The sequence below is a fragment of the Xenopus tropicalis genome, chromosome 2 (genome assembly GCF_000004195.4).
Source record: "Xenopus tropicalis strain Nigerian chromosome 2, UCB_Xtro_10.0, whole genome shotgun sequence".
NCBI lineage: Eukaryota > Metazoa > Chordata > Amphibia > Anura > Pipidae > Xenopus > Xenopus tropicalis.
The window spans coordinates 163,180,673-163,199,080 of record NC_030678.2 but is presented as its reverse complement, the minus strand read 5'-3'; the positions used below and the strand labels follow the sequence as shown (position 1 = coordinate 163,199,080).

The 18,408-nt window shown below is 41.0% G+C and overlaps 1 protein-coding gene across 1 annotated transcript in view; it reads left to right on the top strand.

The window, feature by feature from the left end:
* cntn5 (contactin 5) overlaps positions 1 to 18,408 on the top strand; it is a 778,158-nt gene that overhangs the window by 569,151 nt on the left and 190,599 nt on the right. Inside the window, exons 10-11 of the mRNA XM_018091747.2 lie at positions 7,195 to 7,297; positions 17,247 to 17,428. Coding sequence (XP_017947236.1) covers positions 7,195 to 7,297; positions 17,247 to 17,428 — 285 coding nt within the window. The remainder of the gene's footprint in view (positions 1 to 7,194; positions 7,298 to 17,246; positions 17,429 to 18,408) is intronic.

The following is an 18,408-nucleotide window of genomic DNA, read 5'->3' as shown; positions in this document are numbered from 1 at the left end:
TTCGGTCCTCATTGGAACCTTTCTTAAGGTCCTAAGGTCCTAATGAGGACCGAAACATTGGTTTTTAAAAACAATATGTTTTCAATAAATTTTTGACAAAGTATTGAAGGGTGTGCCAGCTACGGACGATTATTTTTATATATATATATATATATATATATATATATAATATAGGGTAAACAGTACCTTGTAGTTCTATATTTCTATGTTTACTCCTCTCTTCACGGAACTACACAAAAGGGCAGTTATTTCTGTAGCTCAGTATTATTCTCTACTAAACAAATCTGACTGTTGAAATGTCTGCAGCCCAAATATTGTGTAAAAGGCAACAATGCCAAGTGACTGTTTGTGACATTATACCTGAACAGTTCTGATATGTAACAGTGCTGGGAAATATCACTCTGTGACATATTTTTCAAATTGGTCGGAATTTATAAGGGATTAGCCTGTCTCACACAATGTGGAATTTTCTACAGTCGCTTTTCTTCTAAAAGGGATCATTAGCGGATCAGTTTTCGTGGCCTCCCGCAGAAAACCTTTCTCAAGTTCTGTTATATTTTTAAAAAGGTCAGTTAAATATTTATATTTATTTTCTCACTGAAATTCTATAAGCCACACTAAACCAAAGCAAATAAACCGCTATGTATCCCCAGCCTGAGACACACACTGATTGCTTCAGTTTGTTCCGTAACAACAAAAGTAACAGATGCTGCAGCATAGGGATATACACTGTACGGCTAATTGTATGTACTAACCCATTCTCACTGTTCCCATTGGCTCCCTAACACAAAGCTATCTTGTCTGATATACAGTAAGGGCCACTATAGCATTTAATGACATTCCTGGCAACTCCTTCCTTTGTAGGAGCAGTTTGGGGAAGGTCCTTTCTGTATCAGCAGAATAATAACCCCATGCAAAATGTAAGGTCCATACAGAATGGGTTTGCTGAGATGGAAGTAGAAGAACTTAACTGCCCTGCACTGAGCCCTCACCTGATCTAAACACCCAACCAAACCCCTGTGGGATGAGTTAGAATAGCAGCTGTGAGCCAGGCCTGACCCCAAACATCAGTAGCCAACCTCACTAATGCTATCATTACTACCATACATTAACTAGAGATGCTGGCCTCTTTAAAACCCACCCCCTTTGCCCTTTGTTGTGACTGTTTAACAAATAAGCAGATGTCTATAATACATTGGCATTATATGTGTACTGGTGATCGTATTATCTACCTCATGAAGACCCCTCCATGTTTTAGTTCAGGCTTCCATATTCCTCTTTACCTTGTTTGGCTTCTTTAGCCTTACATAACCAAAAAACTATTTTAGGGATGAGCAAATGTTTTCACCTGATACAAATTTGCATCACTTTGTGCAAATGGTTAAAATACTTGTGACTTTGTGCACAATTTTCAGCACAAGTCAGTTCTCGGGACAAGTCAGTGCTCGGCACAAGTCGGTAGTCGGCACAAGTCAGTTCTCGGCACAAGTCAGTTCTCGGCACAAGTCAGTATTCAGCACAAGTCAGTACTCAGCACAAGTCAGTGCTCGGCACATGTCACTAGTTGGCACAAGTCAGTACTCTGCACAAGTCAGTACTCTGCACAAGTCAGTACTCTGCACAAGTCAGTACTCTGCACAAGTCAGTACTCTGCACAAGTCAGTACTCGGCACAAGTCAGTGCTCTGCACAAGTCAGTGCTCTGCACAAGTCAGTGCTCTGCACAAGTCAGTGCTCTGCACAAGTCAGTACTCGGCACAAGTCAGTACTCGGCACAAGTCAGTACTTTGCACAAGTCAGTACTCTGCACAAGTCAGTACTTTGCACAAGTCAGTACTCTGCACAAGTCAGTACTTGGCACAAGTCAGTACTCGGCACATGTCACTAGTACTCTGCACAAGTCAGAACTCACCACAATACTTTAATCATTAACAAAGAATGGAGGCCCTGGGCAAGGGCACCACATTGCAGTATTAGAATTAAAAAGTATAACTGAGAGATGACAGTATCCCTTTAGTAATGATTTGCAGGCTGATTTACAATAATTACAAGCTAATAATTAGGCAAAGCAACCTTGTTGGGAGCTGATAAACTAAGTAAACCCATGGGGCTGCGGTAGTTAGAAGTTTACTGCTTAACAATTGATTTGAAACATTCCTGCGCCTTAGATTTTGTGTCACTCGACAATTCATTGTTTTATGGAAACACAATCATCTTCCGCTGCCATGTCAGTCATGCATAATGCCGCCCAAACCTTTTGTCCGATTTCCCAGCACCCTGTTTCCAAGCCGAATACAGCGATAATGGATTATATCAATGTTATTACGCTCTGGGCTGCCTAATTTTAACTAACAAATGAAACCAATTCCACAAACAAAGTTCTGACATTTCTCACGGACGTTTGTGCCGTGACTATCAAAGGGTACATTTGTTGCAGAGGCAGAGATTAATACGGCCGCAGGAGCAAGAAAGAGTCTGTTGAAAAACAAATCTAAAAGAGGAAGATAAATTCTCCGCGTCTGAGAGTCTCCTGGGAGAAACAAGTTGTAGATGTGATAATCTATTTAAAGTGTGAAATGCTCCAGACACAAAGGGAAAGCGGCGAAACAAAGGGAGGATCTCGACAAACAGTTGATTTTGGTGACTAATGCATTATAGAACATGTGGAACAAACTTAAATGAACATATTTTAAGTTACTAGAGGCGACACTGTGCCGCATTGCAATGGCTCTTTGCTTTTTTTCTTGATCTAAAGTTTATAAGCCCCATTTACAAAGTTCTGGCAGGGTGCAAAGTTTAAAAAATGAGCATATTTGCACCCTGTCCTGCACATTCCATAATAGTCTCAGGTCTTGGTGCTCCAAAATTGAGCTTGTGTGTGGCAGTGCTGTATTCAGTAGTAGCAGGTAGGGGAAACAACCATCTTGCCTATTGATGAGCGAATCTGTCCCGTTTTGCTTCGCCATAAAATTTGCTAAACGGTGAAAAATTCACGAAACACATTTGTCGCGTGATTTTTTTGGGGCCTTTTTGTCCCCAAGTCTTTTGTTTTTGTCGCCGCACATTTTTGCCATGACTGTGCCCAAATTTTGAGGCAACTGTGCCCAATTTGACGCACAACAAAAAAAATTTCTGTGCAACTAATTTTTCCGCTGCAAATTTTCACAGAAGTTTCGGGAAACAATTTGCCAATGCCGAAATGCAGAAATTAGCTGCAAATCCATGCCTGGCGAAAAAATTCGCTCATCACTACTCGTGCCCCCTCATTAGGGAGTAAGGTGCAGAGTGCAGCAAGACCCCAGGCATAAGTAATTGAATGAGCACTAAAGGTGGCCACACACGTGGCCATTTTCGATCTTTCGTGCAACCATCTGTCGAACGAAAGATCGCTCCAATCGCCCACTAACCTTTAGGGCTGAAACGGCAGATAAGGAGGTAGAAACAATAGGATTTCTACCACCTTCTGCCGATTCAGCCCTGAAGGCAGATTTTGCTCGGTTGCCTTCTATGGCGCCCGATCAAAGTCTTTTAACCCACCCAATCAGTGAGTCGACCGATATCAGCAGCTTCCTGCGATATCGGTCGTCTCGCCGACTTGCCATACATGCACCGAATATCGTACGAAACGAGGTTTCATACGATATTATCGGTGCGTGTATGGCCAGCTTAAGGGCTTCACCCCTAAGCCCTCTCACACTTGCACCTAGCCTCATTATTAGAGATGTAGCGAACTGTTCGCCGGCGAACTAATTCGCGCGAACATCGTATGTTCGCAATTTGGGTTCGCCACGTTTTTTTCCGCTGCGTTTTTTCTCTGCGTTTTTTCTCAGCCTAAAAAACGCTGCACAACCACACATGGCGTTTTTCAGCCTAGTACTGGTGTAAGCAAATCCCGTTTCCATGGTGCCAATAGCGCAAAATAGCAAAAAACGCTACGTATTTCCGCTAGGTCTGCCTGTTTTTACGCAACGCTTTTTCAACAAAGTATTTATTAGAGACATTTTTGCCCTTGATCCTCCTTCTGCATGCCCCTGTCTAGGTCGTGGCACCCTTTAAACAAATTTAAAATCAGTTTTCTGGCCAGAAATGGCTTTTCTAGGTTTTAAAGTTCGCCTTCCCATTGAAGTCTATGGGGTTCGCAAAGTTCGCGAATATTCGCGCTTTTTGGCGTAAGTTTGCGAACTTTTTTTTTTAGGTTCGCTACATCCCTACTCATTATAAGGATAGAAAAGATACACTTCTTATGGAGCAGGGACCCCCAAGCAGTGGCTTACAAGTAACATGTTGCTCCTCAACCCCCTTTGATTATGTTCCCAGTGGCCTCCTGGCTTGTTGGAGGGTACAAAGACACAAAAAAAGACGCAGGGGACTAAAAAGTTGATTTTTTGCTGTTTTGTGAATTTTTCGGTGCTCGCCGCTACTAATACAGTAAAAGTAGGCATTGTGCTGCATTGCCAGAGGGTCACTCTAGCTTAGCATTTTGCTGCTATTTCTGTCTTTATCTACTATTATATGGACTGAGTCTAATGGGGAGTCTAAAGTCTAATGGTCTGTGTGATTTTTTTGCAAAATTATCAAAGTTTCCATGTTTTAATCTGCTTAATCTCCGGCACCAATGAACAGAAATAGCATTCCAGTATTGCAATGCATCTAACGAGCAGTAATTGGTCTAGTAAACTCTAGAAGCAGAGGAAACATCACATTTATGGCTTTAATTTAATACAAATATTTTAAATACACCTCCCATTGACTTAAACAGATCTTTGGTATGGGGCTGATTCATCAAAGCACGTGTTCGAATCCCGAAATGGGTAAAATTCGGATTAGATATGATAACTTCTGATGATCGGAAATGTCATGAAAATGCTTACGAAAAAATCGGAATAGTCACGATAATAACGTATTTGCACTCCGAAAGTCACAAAATTTTCGTATCCGAACAATCATAAATGGCAGGAAAACCTTTCTGACTTTGATCCTTCAGTGCATGATTTTGGGTGAATGGGCCCCTATGTTTTATATAAAAATGTTTTTCTTCCTTTTTTTTTTTTCTAATTATTTTGTTTTGAATTTTTATTGGTTTGGAAAACTTAAAAAAAATCAAGATCTCAAGAAACGTGATCTCAAATTTTGTTAAATTAGTTCCTTAGAGGCCCATTTATGTATGTGTATGTATATCTTTATTTATAAAGTGCTACTTATGTACGCAGCGCTGTACAGTAGAATACATTAATACGAACAGGGGGTTATTAAGATAATAATAGATCAATACAGAGTATAACAATAAATACAGATAAATACAAGATACAGTTGCAATAAGTTAAGAGTCAAAGACACAAGAGTATGGCGGTCCCTGCCCCGTAGAGCTTACAATCTATCAAGGTTCTGAGTTTTGTGGTTTTAGAGTTTTTTGAAACCATGAAAAAATTAATTGCCACTAAAACCATGAATGGCTAGTCCATTGAACTGAAATTGAAAAAGCACAATTGAATTCAAATGTGAAATGAAAGAAAAAACATGAAAACTAGACATTTTGGGGGGTTTTTAAGTTTTTCCACAAATCTTTGTGGACTTACAAATGAACAAAAAAAAAGACAAAACTTCTAAAATCCCAAATGATATAAAGATTATTACAGGACAACTCCCATTGACTTCTACATGACCTGGACAAACCCTTTCCGAATGTTTAAATGGAACCTCCCTTCTTCTAAACGGAGTGGGTGCCCTCGTGTCCGTTGGAAGGACCTACTGGTAAAAAAAACATTAGAGAGGTTATTATATGATCCCCTTATATATTTATACATAGTTATCATATCCCCCCAATATATTGAAAATGCATATACAGGTATAGGACCTATTATCCAGAATGCTCGGGACCAAGGGTATTCCAGAGAAGGGGTCTTTCAGTACGGTCCGAAGGTGTCCAAAGGCGTCTTTTTTTGTAATGATCGGTATTTTCGCGATTTTTTTTTTTGTCACCGTCGCGACTTTTTAGTATATTTTCCGCTACTTTTTCATCACCATCGCGAAAAAATCAGATTGGTTTTTCCGCCGTTTACTATCGCTCAATACGAAAAAATTGCGACGGCAATGAAGTAGTCGGACAAAATACGATAAAGACTCGACAGCGACTAAAAAGTTGCAACAAATACGAAAAATCGCGATGGCGACGAAAAAGTCACAAAATGTTTGTTTCGGGATCCCTTTCGGGATTCGGATTCGTGGATTAGTAAATCTGCCCCTAAGTGTACTAAAAAATCAATAAAACATTAATTAAACCCAATAGGGCTGTTCTGCCCCCAATAAGGGGTAATTATATCTTAGTTGGGATCAAGTACAGGTACTGTTTTATTATTACAGAGAAAAGGGAATCATTTAACCATTAAATAAACCCAATAGGGCTGTTCTGCCCCCAATAAGGGGTAATTATATCTTAGTTGGGATCAAGTACAGGTACTGTTTTATTATTACAGAGAAAAGGGAATCATTTAACCATTAAATAAACCCAATAGGGCTGTTCTGCCCCAATAAGGGGTAATTATATCTTAGTTGGGATCAAGTACAGGTACTGTTTTATTATTACAGAGAAAAGGGAATCATTTAACTATTAAATAAACCCAATAGGACTGTTCTGCCCCCAATAAGGGGTAATTATATCTTAGTTGGGATCAAGTACAGGTACTGTTTTATTATTACAGAGAAAAGGGAATCATTTAACCATTAAATAAACCCAATAGGGCTGTTCTGCCCCCAATAAGGGGTAATTATATCTTGGTTGGGATCAAGTACAAGGTACAGTTTTATTATTACAGAGAAAAAGGAAATCAGTTTTAAAATTCTGAATGATTTGATAAAAATGAAGTCTATGGGAGACAGGCTGTCCGTAATTCGGAGCTTTGTGGATAACGGGTTTCCGAATAAGGGGTCAGATACCTTGTATTTGGTACAAGGCCAAAGCCGTGTAGACTCCTTTCACATGAATTAGTATTTTTTCCTTTTTTAAATAATTGAACAACGCTACACTGCATATCTGTATTGTACAAAATGATTTGATGTGTATTTTATATGTTGTCATTTCATTTTACAATCAAGCGTATTTGTTCCCGCCCATAACAGTTGATTGAACCATAAAAGATTCTGCCAAACTCAAAACGCGATGTTAATTTTATACGTAAAACGACTGTTTATTTCCCAGGTGTGATGGGAGAATATGAGCCGAAAATTGAGGTCCATTTCCCTTACACATTTACAGCCGCTCAGGGAACTACTGTTAAAATGGAATGTTTCGCACTCGGCAAGTAAGTACATTTTTCATCAAATTATTAGCAACTGTTTATTAATATGTGTATTTTCTGATCTTCCTATAATCGCCAATGTTAGCTTTGCTCTTGGGTATAAGCAGCCATATTATCTCATATATCCAGGAGATACAATTATACAATGATGACATTTTTCTATTAAAGTGACCATTTAAACACATTCTTGCTAGAAAACTACAGAGAGCACTGCTTTTAATTTTAAAATTGAATGCTTCATGAAAAACATATGTTTAATAAATACCTTCGCAAGTGGTCTTTATCAGTTATTAAGTGATTATTTGGCATATAGTGTATTTAATGTTGCATAAAGAATGCTAAATTTGTAAATGATAAGAATAAAATATATATATAAGTGCAGCATTTGCACCATTAAATTGAATTAGTGGCACTTTGGCAATTTACAATAATTTCCTATTTTAAGCAGCTTCTGAGATTGTAGTCATTTTAGACATTTTTATACTGTTAGACAGGCTTCAGCTCAGCAACTTTTTGAAGGCCCAGAGTAGTTTTGCCACCTGTCTGGACAGCCGGGTTTTCGTAAGGGCTGCCTGGGTCAATACCTTCTGCCCAGTTTCCATAATTAGGAAAACCAGGCAGAACTCAACATTGACGCTGACCACTGCATCGTAGCCCCGCCCCCATGACGCCACGGCTCCACCTCCTCTCCGCCCCACAAAGTCCCCTTTGATGTCAATTTTTTTTTGTATTTATTCCTGTGTAAAGGTACTTGCTTAGCTAATATATCATGCAACAGGGAGGTGACCATGAAATATATATATATATAGATATATAATTGGCCAGATTCAGTTCATTGAGAAAACATTATTTTATGCTGTATCACATTAAAACTTATAGGCAATATTCAGTTTACATAATTCAGTTCCAGTTTTTCTTACCATTGACTTCAGTAGAGGTTTCATGTGATAAACAGTGAGAATTGCATCTGGCGCTATGGGAAAATCTGGAATTGGATTAGCAGTTTAGCTTTTCTCATCAATTGTGACCTGGCCTAATATGGCAAAAACTATAAGAAAAAAATCAACCTATTTGTCAAATTTGACAAATTTATTAAAGACCCACTACTGTTCAGTAGTGATGAGCGAATTTTTTCGGCAGGCATGGATTCGCAGCGAATTTCCGCATTTCGCCATTGGTGAATTGTTTCGCGAAACTTCCGTCGCGTGGAAAAATGTTTTTCCTTGTCCCGTGTCAATAAGTGCGCTGTCGCTTCACAAAAGGTGCGGCCGCGTCAAAATTGGGCAAAAAAAGACAAATGCGTTTTGTGAATTTTTCGCTGTTTCGTGAATTTTCTTGCCGTTTCGTGAATTTTCTTGCCGTTTCGTGAATTTTCTTGCCGTTTCGCGAATTTTATGGCGAAGCAAAACGGGACAGATTCGCTCATCACTACTGTTTAGGTCTATTTTATAACTATGGCATTTTTTAGGGTAATGTAAAACAAGGAGCAACATTTGCCTCCAGTATAGTCAGGGCCAGAACTAGGGGTAGGCAGAAGAGGCACCTGACTAGGGTGCAACAATGGGGGGCTGCAAAGCAGGTACCTCTCCTGCCTACCCCTAGTATGCACCCCCTTGTCATTGCCCCAGTCACTTTTCATTACACGGAGGGGGCAGTGACCCCCCCCACAGAGGCATTACACATGGAAAAGCAAACACACATGGGAGAGGGGGGGGTGCAGGGGCGAGGCGGCTGAGGTTCCCTAGGGTGTCCGGTGGGCTTGGCCCACCCTTAATAATCTGATTGGTTGATATAGGTATAGGTTAGATCTTGACCAGACTTAAGGGCTTCCCCAGACTAGGGATCTAAAGCTTAGCAATACTTTATTAACTTCTGGGAAGGTCTCCAATACCATTGGTTAATGTGGAAGGCAAATGATGGATAATAATGAAGGGTTACCAGATCTTTGAAAATGCAGAGACTTCTAATAAATACTTATTGAATTGAAATGAAATTGCGAGCAGTTCAGACCATCTAGCTGGATTGTGTAGGCACGCCCCTGAATTGTCACTTTTTTTTTTGTATGTTATCAATGAAAGTCTGCTTATGGCTTCTACAATAAGTTACAATATTTGTGTATCATTAATGCTTTACCAAACATGAGGCCACCATTCCGGCCTGTAATTAATTATAACTGGGAAATAAAAGCATTTCTGTTTCACTCGATATGATGTGCAATCACAAACTTTTCTCTTTGGAGGTGAGGTGTTAATAAGCAATCATTTTTCCCTTTCCTGTGAGTTGACACTTCTGTTTGTATATGACACATTTCTGCTCAACAAATTATCTTTTCTTTAGCATGGAAATGCGCGTTAAATAAATTAGGCCCTTTCTTCGCTGTTATGTTGACAGCAATTGCCCTCTAGAGATTGTATAGATGTAATATTCCGAATGTGTTCTTATCAAACCCATCTCGGCTATTCCCCAGCTTGCACTGCTCTGTGTTTCCTACCACCCCCTGGCAATGACACTATTTCAACTGCATTATCTGAAAACTTAGATCTCGGGGTTTCGGCTGCTTTTCTGTGAGATGTTTTGCAAATATCAAATAATGAGTAAACTCTACGATTACTACAAGTTTACAAACAAAATGAATGCCTGAAGAAATTCTAGTCGCTCTATAATGCGCCATTAGAATTTAGATGGGATATATCAGTGGGGTGCTTTATAGAATGTTTTTTTTCTCCCAGCGGCTGTAGCTGTTGGAAGAACATTGGTAGCATTATAATAGTAATGCAGGGATCAATAGAATGCGGAAAATCAGTCAAATCTATTACATTTCTACTGTTATGGATCAAAGTTTTGCACCAACGATCTCCACTTTGTGTGTCTTGGGCTGATGTTTCTAGAGGACTTTTATTTCTGTGGGACAGCAACTTTATCCTTTGTTTTTAATAAAGAATATGGTGATTGGGATCAGGTTTTTAAATGGATAAGCTTCTGAAAAATATTGGTGTAGGGTATTTGGAAACTTCAACACAATGCAGTTGACTTCCAAAGAAGGGGAATCAAAATGCTTGTGTGAAGGAGGGGATTATAGCGATAATTGTAGAACTATGCCTGCTTCCTTCCTGTCTCATATAGCCCTACCTACTTACATATTTTATTTGGGTTGAAAAAACACAATAGTATTATTATGTACTAATGTTGATAATTTTTGTCCCCACAATTCGTGCTTTCTTATGATAAAAACACAATTTCTTCTTAAAATAAAACAAATTTTTTGTGCTTTTCTCTGTGCTTTCAAAACTTCTCTCCAAGCCAGAAATGTAAAAAAAAGCACCGGCTTTGAGGCCACTGGGAGCAACATCCAAGGGGGCGATGAGCAACATGTTGCCCCTGAGCCACTGTTTGGGGGATCCCTGATATACAGTATCTAGTAGAATTAAGTCTAAAACAACTGGACTTTTCTGAGAATTTTTTCTTTTCTTGAAAATGTTTAACCACTCATCCAAGTGGCTTCTTCAGTTCAAATGACCGGTAGGGGTGGGTAGACAGTCCTGCTTTTTTTTTTTAAACAGTGAATTCAGTTGTAGAAAAAACACAAAAATTACACAAACATAAATTTGTATAAATCTGCCCCATCCCTAATCTAGATGTTCTCTATTTAATATGATAATTACCACAGATTTTTGACATACAAAATTGATGTTTTGAGATGTTTTACCATGTGAAACCAAAACAACAACTGCTCCATCTGTTGTTATGTTGTCTTTAATATCCCATCTCTGGCCCCAGCAGATTGGCTCAGCTGATTTGGAACAGTATAGTTTGAGGTGATTGGTCAGTACCCTGTGCTACAGCTATAATGGGTACAGACATAAGGGCAGCTTTACTGATAAGTACTCTTTGTAAAAAATAACAGTAGTTTCAGAGGTACTTGAGGTATTTTCTGTCCAATTGATAAGTCCATTTACTGAAACCCCTAACAAGCTGCAGATGGAGCAAACTTGATGTAGACCTGTGATCCCCAAACCGTAGATCATGTTGCTCACCATTCCCTATGATGTTGTTCCCAGTGGCCCCAAAGTACCAAGTTTGGCTTGGAAACAAGTTTTGGAAGCCCAGAGACACAGTTTTACTCCAAGCAGAGCCTCCTTCAGGCCAGCATTCCCCATGGGGCTACCAATTAGCCAATCACAGCCCTTATTTGGCATCCCGCAAGGAGCTCTTTTCATGCTTGTGTTGCTCAACAACACTTTTTACGCCTGAGTGCGGCTCATAAGTGGAAAAGGTTCTGAATTCCTGATCTAGATGTTCAATGCCGATAAGTAGTTATGTTTGTCTATTTAAATTAATAATTACCACCCCACATTTTTGGCACATAATTAATGCTTTTAGATGTTTTACTGTTGTGTTACCATGTGATATCAAAACAAGAACGGCTCCATCTGTTCGGGTAAGATCACACCCCTGTTAAAAATGAAAAATTGTTTCACAATATGTTCCCGTGTATTCCATGATCTTATCATCCCATCTCTGGGCACTGCAGATTGCTCCAAAGTGATTTGGATCAGTATCATTTGGGGTGATTGGTCAGTATCCTGTGTGTAGCCAATGAGTGGTGCTACTATTGTAAAGGGGTAGACACAAACAATAACAGAAGATTTGTGCCATTATAACAAAAAAAACAGATGACTGCTTGCTAGAAATGCATTTTATACCCCTGCACTCCATTCAAAAAGTCCTTTTATAATGTAAGAAGACAGAGGAATTATTCTTCATAAATTATCTTTATAGCAGAGATAACAATGGATAATTCATGCAAAGTGTACGTGTTGCCTTTAATACCTGCAATCTTCAACGTGACCTCGCTGCATTTCATTAAACCATATTTATGTTCGGCATATCACAAGTCTTCAAGGCTAACAGTCTCACATACGGTCGTCGGATCACAGCAGTTTATTTAACCTGTGTAAGTCACTCTCAAACCCTGATCTTTCATTATCACTTCTATGGAACATTCATTATATAAAACCGTTTAGTGGGGCCCAAACACAACAGCTCAGTGTAACAATAGCAGAGCCTTCGCTGAGCATATGAATAATTAAAATTGTTTGGAGGAGGTGATAATTTAAGGGTAGAAAAGGTTAATTAGGAATTTAGAAAAAAAAAAAAAAAGCAGCTTTTGGAGGAGGGGGGACTATTATACACTCCAGAGAAAGTCTTATGAATGCTGACACAAATGAGGCTCAGTGCAGCCCCATTAATCTCTGCAGAGAAGCCGATGCATAGTAAGTAGTGTCAATAGTTGCACTAAGGCTTCTATTCTGTCATGACACCCACCAGTGATAAAATAAGGATGACATGAGCCTGACATTTGCTGCTACAGTTCTGTGAGTTAATGCAGAGCTATGAGGAGGAGAACCAGAATTGTGCTGCTTAAAGAAAACGTCTATTGAGGTTAACTATTTGTTCTTATGTAGGTTCTACTAAGAAGGTTTCTGCATGTCAATCAAATTTGCTGTTTTGTACACATCTAAAAAGCTGGCCTTCAATTTGATTTCAGTTTATTGCTTTAATTTATAGGTTCCTAAAGTATGGGAGTAGCCTAGACATGATGGATAGGGACACTTGTCTCCCTAGGTGTGGTGGATAGGGACACTAGTCTCCATAGATGTGGTGGATAGGGATACTAGTCTCCCTAGGTGTGGTGGATAGGGACACTAGTCTCCCTAGATGTGGTGGATAGGAACACTAGTCTCCCTAGGTTTGGTGGATAGGGACACTAGTCTCCCTAGATGTGGTGGATAGGGACACTAGTCTCCCTAGGTTTGGTGGATAGGGACACTAGTCTCCCTAGATGTGGTGGATAGGGACACTAGTCTCCCTAGATGTGGTGGATAGGGACACTAGTCTCCCTAGATGTGGTGGATAGGGACACTAGTCTCCCTAGGTTTGGTGGATAGGGACACTAGTCTCCCTAGGTTTGGTGGATAGGGACACTAGTCTCCCTAGATGTGGTGGATAGGGACACTAGTCTCCCTAGATGTGGTGGATAGGGACACTAGTCTCCCTAGATGTGGTGGATAGGGACACTAGTCTCCCTAGATGTGGTGGATAGGGACACTAGTCCTGGGGTGGGGAGGTGGGCAGAGTTGGCCGACCGGGTTTCCTAGGGCGCCCGGTCGGCTTGGCCCGCCCCTGATAGGAACACTAGTCTCCCTAGATGTGGTGGATAGGGACACTAGCCTGAAGCCATCAGAATTAGATTTAGGGTAAATCTTGTTGGCTACCCATGCCACATTACTCAATATGCCAGTAATACCTCCAATGTGCTCCTATATACTGCTTCTTTCTCCTCCACCCCAACCCTAACAATTATGCTAACCCTAAGGTTTAACATGCATTTATAAAGCGCCAACATACTCCACAGCGATGTACAATAAGTGGGTTTATACATTGCATCTACATATTTACATACAAAGCAACCAAAAACTGCCCAAAAGAGCTTACAATCTATAAGGATATAAGGTTGCGGCACAAGGTGTGGGAATGGGCAAGATCAGAGTTAAGCAATGTAAGAGATGTAGCACAAGGTATTTCAGCCTACTGAGGTTGTGCTAAACAAAATGAGTGTAACCTTCTCTAAATCAATGTGTTTTTAGAGATCTTTTGAAGGTCCAAAGATTGGGACAAAGTCAGACAGATTGTGGGAGTGAATTCCAGAAAGGGGGTGCAGCTTTTGCAAAGTCTTGAATGCGAGCATGAGGAGGGAATGAGAGAGGAGTTGAGGAGCAGGTCAGTAGAGGAGCATAACAAGCGGGTTGGATGGTATCTAGAGATAAGTTCAGAGATGTAGGGTGGGGCAGAGTTATGAAATGCTTTAAATGTGGGGGTCAATAGTTTGAATTTCATTCTGCATGGTAGTGAAGTCAGTGCAGGGATTGGCAGAGTGGCATGGCTGGGTATGAGTGGTTGCTGAGTTATATAAGCAGGTTACAATTTTAAGGTTAGGGTTTGAGAGAGTGTTAGGGTGAGGAGGAAGGAGGACTAATAACACATTCAGTAGGGCTGACATTGCATGGAGGAGGACTGAGCATGTAGGTAGGAGTCTAAAACCATGGAGGTAGCAGAGCACATCACAGTTTCTGACAGTTTTCACATTAATTTGTTTTGAAAGCTGACAGCCAACATATTGAAATCAGCATGTAGAGAATGCAAATCGTCAGAGGATGACCTAAACTGGCCACCATACGCATTTGTCATAGGACGCCTCCTGGAGAAACTTGAATAATTATCTTTTTTTCCTTTTTATGACCTCTTTCATCTTCTCCATGTTGCTGTTGTCTCTTAATATCTCTATATGTTGCTCCTACAGTATATTCTCATACTCTATTACTCTTCCTCTTCCTCTCTACATTCTCTTTTTGCCATCTCTCTCCTCATGTCTTTCCTTCTGTCCCTCAGACATAGTGCAATTTCACCCAGAAACCATTAGCCACTGCCGAAGGGCTGCCACAATGCCAAGAAATTCATATTAGCAGAGTTTCAGAATCTGATAACAAATGTCTTTGTGCCTCTACATTAGGCAGGTAGAGGACGTGAGGAACTTGCATTGACAAATACATCTCATATTACTTTGTTCAAAGCTCATAAAATGAAAAAGTTTGCACGGATGAGTATAAATGCTCCTGTACGAAAAAAAAAGGCATGTTTAATCATGGCGTTCCCGCAATAAAACATCGTTGTAACAAAAGCTTTGTCCCATCAAGCAATTAAAGGTTATCTGAGTCAACTCCATCAATCAGCAACATAAGGATATTTTTAGAGTACAACTGCTTCTTATCTCATTTTCCAGCCATTAGCCGAAAATCAGATCACTTGTATTATTACTGTGTCTGACCAAATGCGTTTTCCATTTACAATGACATTGTATGGCGCATCTAATTTATCGCTCTACTGAAAACTCCATTTAATTTACGGCTTGCTTTTCTGCCTTCGCCAATATTCATTACATTTTCTGTTTGCCCATTACCTGTGTTTGCAGACCACAAGATGCACCTGGCTATAAAACACAAAAAAACAACTTTTTTATTTGTTATAGAGGACGACTGTGAAGAAAAGGATATTGATTGGCTTAGAGTTAAGAAAGGCTTCTGCAAAAGTTTCATAGGTAGAAAGAAACAATCTTGGAGTAACGGAAAATACAGAAAATGTAGTTATAAATTGTTCTACCCTGTCAATATAAAGGGGTGGGTGCAAGAAAACGTGCCATTTCCCCGGCTGCTCATCTGGAAAACCCATATAAATAGCCTCTAGCAAAGTCGTTTGTTGAAGTCCAATTTAAATAGAACAAAATAAAGAAGTTTTGGAGCAAAAAGAAAGCAAACTGAAACCCATGCCACACAGTTCATGATACTCTGCCACCTGTAGGATTATACCTGACCTTCTACTTGTCCTTGGATTTTACTTTGTCGGCGAGGCCAAAAGTGGCACCGTCTAGCAGGGTCGGACTCGGCCACCGGGACACTGGGAAAAATCCTAGTGGACCCCGGAAGCCCAGATCTGACCCTTGCGGTGCTCCCTCTGCCCGACCGTTCCTCCCCTCACGCGTTAAATTTGTGCACGCACAAGGGAGGGCAGTGGGTGGGGGCGGGGGACACGGCCGGCGGGGACCTGCAGGGCCCCTAGGGAAGGAGCCCCTGTGGGCCCTGCACCCCCCAGTCCGACCGTGCCGTCTTTTTAGACTTTTTTTTGATGAAGTGCATTGGTTGCAATTGTATCAGGCTCATCATCCCCCTGCAACTGGAACTACAGTTGAATTATGGAAAAACAAATAAACAAACTGCATTGTTGGTAAAAAAAAATGCAATGTGCATAGATCACCAGGGCTCATTTACATCCGCAAGTGCAGCGGGCAACTTGTGCTTTTTCCCTCAGTGGGTTGCGTGTAAAACCACTTTCATTGAAACACTTGCATTAAAATGCACTCCCCAAACTTCTATGTAGTTGTGCTCAGCTCAACTTCTATGTAGTTGTGAAACGGTCAAAAATTCTCAAACTTTTTTGGTGTGCGCAACTGCAAATTTTCCATGGCTACATTATGCGGAAGATTTCTGGGAAAAAAGATGCATTGTGGGGAAAAAACATGATTGCACTCAAGATATCATTTTGCTAATTCACTTGTCGACGTTAATGAGTCCTCGTGTTTTTTTGCTCACTTGAGTCTGGCCTTGCGCTTTTCTGATTTCTAAATTGTCCAAAATAGACCTGTATGTGCCCCATGGATACAGTGCAACCTGCCTTTAGCAGCACTGTATTCATGGGGGACAAGTGTGTATCTGAATGACATGAAGTGCAGGCCATAGAAAATCTCTCTACTTACTGCTAGGGTTACCATGTTTGCCCTTAGTTAAAACCGGGGAAAGGGGTGTGCTAATGACATCAGGGCAGGACAAGTGACTTGGGGAGGGGGTCATTAAAATATATTACACCCATATTGGTGGGATTATGATATATTGGGGTGGGGTTATGACATCCCAAGCAGAGGTTAATGCTCCACTTGTGAGCGATTGGCTGGATTTCTTCCCAGTTTTCAGAAAAAAATTGCCAGAAAGTTTTGAACTGGAAAGACACCTGAAGAACTGGGCTGTCTGGTTCAAACCAAACAGGTTGTAACCCTACTTACTGCTTTTCCTATGGATAGCTGTAAGGACAGGGTTGCCTGGCACCCACTGGTGGTATAGTCTGCAACTAGTGCCTAATAGTGCTTATACAGCACTATATAGTGCTTATACAGTACTGTATCATCTTCAGTCTATTGAAGGGGGAAAAGGCAAGCAGACATTTGTATAGCTAATGTATCAGTTGGCACACATGGTGTTAGCCATGATATCTGCATTTTATTTTGACTAACATTACAAGAAACCATAAAGAATAAATAACACCTGATCCTATTAACTTTTTTCAGCCCTGTTCCTACAATATCATGGAGAAAAGTGAGTGGCTTCATTCCTAGTAAGGCGCGTTTAAGAAAAGCCCAGGCAGTTCTTGAGATTCCAAATGTGCAACTGGAAGACGCCGGCACATACGAATGCAAAGCGGAGAATTCCCGAGGCAAGAACGCTTTCCGAGGTCAACTCCAAGTCTACAGTAAGTGCTCCGTTATTACAAGGGTCAGACTGATAATGAAGCACACAGTTTTAGTTGTTCCTATTGTGAATACTAGTTCCATACTAGTTTCTTTTATAACTATCTCATATTTGTTCAACAATACAAAACAAAGTGTGGCAAGTCATCTGCCCGGACATGTAGTTTGTGGGGGAAATTAGCTATAAATAGGCAGGTACGCAGAGGATCTGGAGCATAGAGACAGGGACACCACTTCTTCTGGCAAAAAATACAGTTTTATTTGGGGCAAACTGTTCCCAACATAAACATCACAGTTCTGTAGCATTTCAAAAAAACATATTCAAGATTTGTCTCCTCTTTCTGACTCTCATCTTCCAGGGTAACTTTCACACTTTTCAGGGTTTCTCTCCACCCCCAGTTTCACACGGCAACTCTCACACTCATGAACACTCAGGCTTCTCACCAAGCCCTGCCAACTCTCCCTTCCTGCCTACTCTCCCTCCCTGCCAACTCTCCCTTCCTGCCTACTCTCCCTTCCTGCCTACTCTCCCTTCCTACCAACTCTCCCTTCCTGCCAACTCTCCCTCCCTGCCAACTCTCCCTCCCTGCCAACTCTCCACCAGTTCACCAGCCAACTTTGGCTTTTCTCAACTCTCATACACTTTTTTACAGCTCCCTCTGCTCCTTGCAATGGCAGGCAGCACCCCTAGCCCCTCTGGGAGTCCATAACACAGGCAGGCAGCACCCCCAGCCCCTCTGGGAGTCCCTAACACAGACAGACAGCACCCCCAGCCCCTCTGGGAGTTCCTAACACAGACAGGCAGCACCCCCAGCCCCTCTGGGAGTTCCTAAGGCAGCACCCCAGCCCCTCTGGGAGTTCCTAACACAGACAGGCAGCACCCCCATCCCCTCTGGGAGTTCCTAAGGCAGCACTCCCAGCCCCCTGCTCTGAGATACCTTTATCTCTGAGTGACCCCTAGGTATGGCAACACACCCCTTTT